This window comes from Microtus pennsylvanicus, chromosome 2 (genome assembly GCF_037038515.1).
Source record: "Microtus pennsylvanicus isolate mMicPen1 chromosome 2, mMicPen1.hap1, whole genome shotgun sequence".
Lineage (NCBI taxonomy): Eukaryota > Metazoa > Chordata > Mammalia > Rodentia > Cricetidae > Microtus > Microtus pennsylvanicus.
Genome location: NC_134580.1, coordinates 121,592,007 through 121,598,742, shown reverse-complemented (window position 1 = coordinate 121,598,742; position 6,736 = coordinate 121,592,007). Strand labels below are relative to the sequence as shown.

The following is a 6,736-nucleotide window of genomic DNA, read 5'->3' as shown; positions in this document are numbered from 1 at the left end:
TGAACGAACGAAAGTTTCATAATAATAAGATAGCACATTATGAGAATATTGTTGCCAGTACTTCATAAGGGACGTGGAGTATGAGGATGCTGGAAAAAGGAAATCAAAGGTGAGTGATATTTGACGGCAATTCACAGGGTTTAAGTTTGGCAGCCTGTACTCTAGACAGAGAAGGAAGAGTACCTGCGGGCATCCAAGGACTACAATTCCCAGAAGGCCTTAGTGCGGGCTCCCGGCCGGAAGCAGTCTCGATTTGAGCACTGCTGGTCCGAGCTGGGCAGGGGTCTCCGGCGACAGCGTTCATGGCGTCACCTAGCAAAGCAGTGATTGTTCCCGGGAACGGAGGCGGGGATGTGGCCACCCAGGGCTGGTACGGCTGGGTGAGAAAGGGACTGGAGCAGGTAAGGAATTTCAGCCATTGCCCTGCGGTCAGCTTGGCGCGGAGCGGAGGGAGGGAGGACGATGGGCGAGGCTCGAGCCTGTGCCCACCTTCCTCCAGATGAGCACAGTGTATGAGTTCTCGACGATGCTAGCACCTCAAGCCTTAGATCTAAACTAGTGGCGAGGATCTTGCCTGGCGAAGCAGCCCAAAAAGCTGAGGTCTCAGTTCTTGAGACTGAGAAGAACCCTGGTATACAGAGAGTGCCCCTTCCCTACTCCAATCTACTGCCAGTTCAGATTCGAGCCTTCCCAGATAATTTTGTTTATATTCATTAGTTTTTTTTTAAAAATTCACCACGTAACCTTTGATATATACAAAGGATGTATATAACGTGTAATACGCTACCAAACAGACCAAAAAAAAAATTGGTGCTATTCAAGCCCAAGGTCTTTGATTGTGTGCCATTGAGCTACACTCTTCGTCCAAATTAAACTCTAGAACATTGCCAGTATCTTTTAACTGATCTGCCTGCCTCCTGCCCCATCCCTATGACAGTCTCTAGTACATTTTGCTTCTCTTTATTGTATGTGGGAGGTGCTTGTGGAGGTGAGAAGACAATTTTGTGTAACCAGTTTCTTTCTACCTATACATGGGTCTGGGAATCGAACTCAGGAACCCATGTGTATAATCTTGTATGATATTGTTGAATTTGGCTTCTGTGTGAGCTTTATAGAAACAGCATTGCGCCCTGGCTCATCCTGTGCTGCCTGCCTTTTAAGAAAAGAAGCTCCCTTCCATCGTCTGGCAGTTAGGCAGTTTCCTGCTTTGGCCTCTAGAACAGAATTTCAGGAGAAAATAGAGTCCGTTTGGATATAACTTGGGGGTTGCGGCTGAAAGCTATGGGCAAAGCCGCCGAACTCAAAGGTCCAGCTGGAAATGGCCAGCAGGGTGGGATGCCCAACTGTCTCTATGGTGTATCTATATTATTTTTTAATTTTTTTCGGAGTGCAGTCTGTTTGGCTCAGGTCATTCTGTCTCGTAGCACATCTGCTTGGGCCTTCTCCGTAGATGGAGGCCCTAAGGATAAGCAGGTTCCAAGCGTAGACACAGGTCCCTGTGGAGTTCTACAAAACATGCGTGTATATTCATCTGTAACATAGTTTAATCCATCTCATTTCACAGTCAGCAAATACTTACTGAACTGAGCAAGATCACATCAGGTGTCACTTTTTTTTTTTTTTTGAGTTTTAGTTGGAAGTAAGCTCTTTATTATAGCTTTTTCTTCCCCCTTAAATCTCAGGTTCCGGGTTTCCAGTGTCTGGCTAGAAACATGCCTGACCCAAGTAAGTTTTAAACTTGCTTTTGAAAGCCTCATCCATTAGAGTTTGAGCTCACCATCTGGGGGTGAGGGGAGGGAAGCTGGAGTATCATAGTGAAAGAGCAAAGATAAATACATACTAAGAACAAATAAAGCAAGGAGCTCCAGGAGGCAGTTGTAAGCCAAAACCTATGGAAGATTTCAGGAAGAACCAAGAAAAGCACCTGGGTATGGTAAAATTTAATTTTTTACTTTGTAAGCTAGCAACTTTATTTTCCCTGTTGAATGTCTGCAGACATTTTCAGGCAAAATGTAGGTAAAATTACAGATAAAGCCTTACAGTTGAGTTCCTAAATATTTAAAAATATAAGATTTCCTCCTTTTGTTATGGGTGCATCTTGGTTCAGGAAAGAAATATATACTATACATGGGTTTTAGAACGTTATCAAGAGGTTTTGTATGTGTGTGTTTGTTTGTGTGTTTCTGAGTACTGAGACTGAACCTAGGGGTCTCACACATCCTGGGCAAGTGTTCTGCCTCTGAACTGTATCTCTACCTTGTGGGTATTTGTTTGCGAAGTTTAAATTTTTACATGAAAATTTCAGAGTTGAGGTCAGTATGTGGTATATGCCTTTAAACCCGACAGTTGGGAGCCTGAGACAAGGGAATTCTGATGTGGCCTACACAGCAAATTATGTACTAGCCCGTGCTACATAGTGAGGCTCTTTCTCGAAAAAGAGGGGAAGCTTCACCTCAATTGTAATGTATTATTTCCTTTTTTTTTTTTTTAAATAAGAACGTGGTGGGGGAAGCAAAGCTCTTCACTAAAACCTTAAGACAGAGATCTTAGGCTCTGATAACAGCCTCATCCCCCACTTCCGCCTCAGTTCATTAGTGGTGAGCTGCTGTTCATTAGAGGTGGGACAGCATCACTTACAGACTCCCCCTCTGAGTACCAGACTGTTTTACCCTGAACACAGTTACAGCCCGGGAGAGCATCTGGCTGCCCTTCATGGAGACAGAACTGCACTGTGATGAGAAGACCATCATCATAGGCCACAGCTCCGGGGCTATCGCAGCCATGAGGTATGACCCTGTGGGACTGCTGCCCCAGGTGTGGTCTGTAGTCATGCTTGCTGGGGAAATAGTTGTGTTTCTTAAGTTTCCATTGCAGAGGAACAGTGCTGACCTCAAAAGTGGTAACCTAATCTGCCCTAATTTCTTCCTTGTTTGTTAAGGGATTGGAAGAAACAGATTGCTCTTACCAGGAGCAGTGATCCTTTTAAAGTTTCTGTAGCTCTGAAGCTTCCTGTTGCTCAGCTCTGTCTCCCTTTACCCCTTTTCTCCTCCCAACCAGGCATGCTGACGTCATTGTAGTTCCTGGAAAATGCCAAGTACACACCTGCCTTCCTTATCCTGCTCAGCCTTCTAGCAGGGACACTCTCTTAAAAGCTGCCTGACTTTCTCTTACCATGTTTCTGCTTGAATGTTCTATTTTGGGTGAGATCTTTAACAATTCCATATAAAAGAGCAGCCTCACTCTGCTGGCTCCTATCTCCTTTGTATTTTATTACCTATAGTGCTTTATCATCTAATATACATTGATTTCTTATCTACCCCTATTAATTTAATAGAAGCTCCATGAAGGTGGGACTTTGTTCACTGACAAGGAATCGCAGTGCCTAGGAGGGAGTGTGACATAGTAGATGTTCAATAAGTACCTCCTGGAGACTAGAGGTTGCTTCCCCTACCTGCCTACAACCCCTCCCCCAATCCTTGGCATTCACAGTACACACATTTGCTTCTATCAAAATCTCCTACCTTCCTCACTAGCCTAGGGGGTAAGGGATTAGCTGGCCAAGCTGTTTCAGGTTGGGCTTCTTCCATATTTCCCTCTACCCTGGTAACAAAGTCTGTTCCAAGCAGTTATTCAAAATATCATGCGAATTGTATGTCATGGAATCTTGCCACATTTTATGACCTTTCAGCTACACAGGTCAAGGGGATGGGTTGTAGCATACTCTGTCCTTTTGTTTACCAGCCATTGGTAAAGATGGATATCTTCTAAGTCTTCTGAATTCATCAGCATTGTCAGCAGCCTTCTAAAAATTGGCTTCTAAAGTTAGGAGTGGCAAAGAAAACTGATGCGCAAAGCATCAGTGTAAAGGTGTGAAGAAACGGGGAGCTGGTACAATCATACGGGGCATGCTAGCTGATTTATTAACTACTAAGGGATATTGATCTTTCTCAATGGAAAGTGCTGGGAACACCTTACCAAGCAATCAAACAGTACCATTGATAGTGGGACACACATCATGTGTCCCTGAAGTGACGAGGCTATCTTGCCAAAAATATATAATCTCAGTTTAACTGTGAGAAAATGAATTTAGCTTAGGGAACTGACCTGAACTTTATAAAGAATATAGGCAGCGGTATATGATTGGGTATGATAATGGTACTAAGGTTATTCGTAGGGGACATGTACTAAGGTAAGTGTAAAGGGTAGCAACCTCAATCAGTCTGGGTGGGGCTTTTCCTGTCATGTCTTCTGTGGTTTGATATTTCTTGAGTAAGCAGGTAGGGGGTGGGAGAACTTTATTTTCAAGAATGAAATTCGAGCCCTAAACATTTCCTCTTCAAAGGTCTCAGTATTTCCTTGGCCTGCTCTTGGCAGAGAGAGGGCATCTGTAGATCGTGGGCTGGTGGCCTACAGAGGGTGCTGTTCACAGAGCAGTAAGGCTTTTCCTGCCCGTAAGGAGACAGTGATCGTTCGTCTGGGCGTGGGGACAGTTGTAATACGACACAATGAGAACACATGTACAGGGGCAGCGGAAGTACTTTTCTTGCATTGTCCAGTGTTTCTTACATTGCAGGTTCCTGGGCCTTAATCCCATTTCTCTGAATTCCGTGCTCTGGGGCTGAGTCTAGGATCTCATCGGAATGTAGACACACACTGAAGGTGGATGAGTGCACACAGCAGTGGTTATTTTCTTGCTTGCGTCTGTCTCGGTAGCATATACCTCCTTTCTGTGAACTCACATCAGATGGCTTACTGCTTTTCAGATTTAATAAGACCATATATTACTGACACTATCTTTCTCATGCCAGGTATGCAGAGACACATCAGGTATATGCTCTTATACTGGTGTCTGCATACACTTCAGACTTGGGAGATGAAAACGAGCGTGCAAGTGGTAAGTCTTTAGGGAGAACACCCAGGAAAGCCCTTCTCTAGGCACGGGATAAACTGCCACGTTTACAAAGTTGTTATTCTCTCTCAGATAGCCCTAAAAATATAACAGGGGCATTATTATATATATAATAATATTATATATATAAATATATTATTATATAAATTACATATTATTATATAATATTATATATAAATATATTATTATATAAATGTAATATTATATTTATAATATAAGTAATATAAATTTATAACTTGCTATTATATAATATAAATATAAAATTTATATTATATAATAGCAAGTGAGACATTTGCCACCTATTTTTTTCCAATCTGAAGTCTAGAATGAATCCCAGGACCTGGTTTTACTCGAGCCTCTTTGTCTTCGCAAGTCAGTATGGTATCAAGTCCTACAGATAGGAAAACCAAAGAACTGTCCTGAATTTAAGCCCCTGATCCTTTGCACCTCTGTGAGGGCCCCCTCTAGATAGTTTTAGATATCTAGGATGATGATTCATGCATATCGATAGGCTATTTTTTTTTCTGTAGGGTACTTCAGCCGCCCCTGGCAGTGGGAGAAGATCAAGGCCAACTGCCCTCACATTGTACAGTTTGGCTCCACTGATGACCCCTTCCTTCCCTGGAAGGAACAAGAAGAAGTGGCAAATAGGTTGGATGCCAAATTGTACAAATTCACCAACCGTGGTCATTTTCAGAACACGGAGTTTCCTGAACTAATTAGTGCGGTGAAGTCTATGCTAAAAGTACCAGAATAGTTGGGATGACTCCTGCTCTCCAAGATGCCACACAGTACTAAACTTGAAATGCCCACTTATGCTACAGAAGTGCCTGAAAAACAAGCCTGTTTGAACACTTACACTAAGCTACTAGCATTTTCATTTCCCATAGCTTAACTCTTCTTCAAAAGCTGTAACTATAGAAGTATTTTCTGTTTGATAGGGAACACAGAAGGAGTTTATTTAGCCATCCTACTGATCCAGGGAGCAAGTCAGAAGTAGAACCAGACATGGTGGTGTGTCCCTGTAATTCCAGCACTTGAGAAAGTAGGGACCAGGAGGGGCTAGCCTGACCCTGTCTCAGTAAAGAAACAGCAAGTAGACTCAGGTATCCTGAGTCTCATTCCAGATTATAACTCAGTAGCTTCTGCAAGGTGTGACCCACTCCCGACATCCTAGTACTTGGGGAGCTGAAGAAAGTAGATCTGGAATTTGAGGCCTTCCTAAGCTAAATATTTAGTAAAACCCTGTCTCAAAAAACAAAACAAAAAACCCAAAGAAACAAAAACTAAACAAATTTTTATGAAACGTATGAGAGACACCTTTTCTTTTTGAAGTAAAATTTTCTCTTACTGGGGTAAAAAAAAACATGATTAAAAGTCCAGAATGTTCCTAGAATTCAAAACTCTAGCTGCTGGGGCTGGAGAGATGGCTCAGTGGTTAAGAGCATTGCTTGCTCTTCCAAAGGTCCTGAGTTCAATTCCCAGCAACCACATGGTGGCTCACAACCATCTGTAAAGAGGTCTGGTGCCCTCTTCTGGCCTCCAGACATACACACAGACAGAATATTGTATACATAATAAATAAATATTAAAAAAAAAACCCAAAAACTCTAGCTGCTGCTTCATGCTGGCTCAAGATAGCAAACTCAAATTTGGGTCTTCATCACTCAGATCTCTGACCCCATCCCAGGTCCTTCTGACAAGATGAGAGACCAGCATATAAGGATCCTGAGCCAGGAAGCTGCAGGGGACAGATATCTGCATAGCTTGTCACCTGTATACCAACTTCAGGCAGACTCGCAGGATCAGGGCTTTGGGAGTGCAGTA

The 6,736-nt window shown here is 42.9% G+C and overlaps 1 protein-coding gene across 1 annotated transcript; it reads left to right on the top strand.

Moving 5' to 3' along the window:
* The first annotated feature begins 226 nt into the window (after positions 1–226).
* Rbbp9 (RB binding protein 9, serine hydrolase) lies at positions 227–6,509 on the top strand. Its single transcript, XM_075962362.1, has 5 exons — positions 227–401; positions 1,683–1,725; positions 2,681–2,786; positions 4,809–4,894; positions 5,440–6,509. Exons 1-5 carry the CDS (start codon positions 303–305, stop codon positions 5,664–5,666), a joined length of 561 nt encoding a protein of 186 aa, XP_075818477.1. The 5' UTR covers positions 227–302; the 3' UTR covers positions 5,667–6,509.
* The last annotated feature ends 227 nt before the right edge of the window (positions 6,510–6,736 follow it).

Coding starts and splice junctions, on each gene's coding strand:
- Rbbp9 (XM_075962362.1), top strand. CDS start 303: ATGGCGTCACCTAGCAAAGCAGTGATTGTTCCCGGGAACGGAGGCGGG. Junction 402..1,682: donor TGAGAAAGGGACTGGAGCAG/GTAAGGAATTTC, acceptor CTTAAATCTCAG/GTTCCGGGTTTCCAGTGTCT. Junction 4,895..5,439: donor TGAAAACGAGCGTGCAAGTG/GTAAGTCTTTAG, acceptor TTTTTTCTGTAG/GGTACTTCAGCCGCCCCTGG.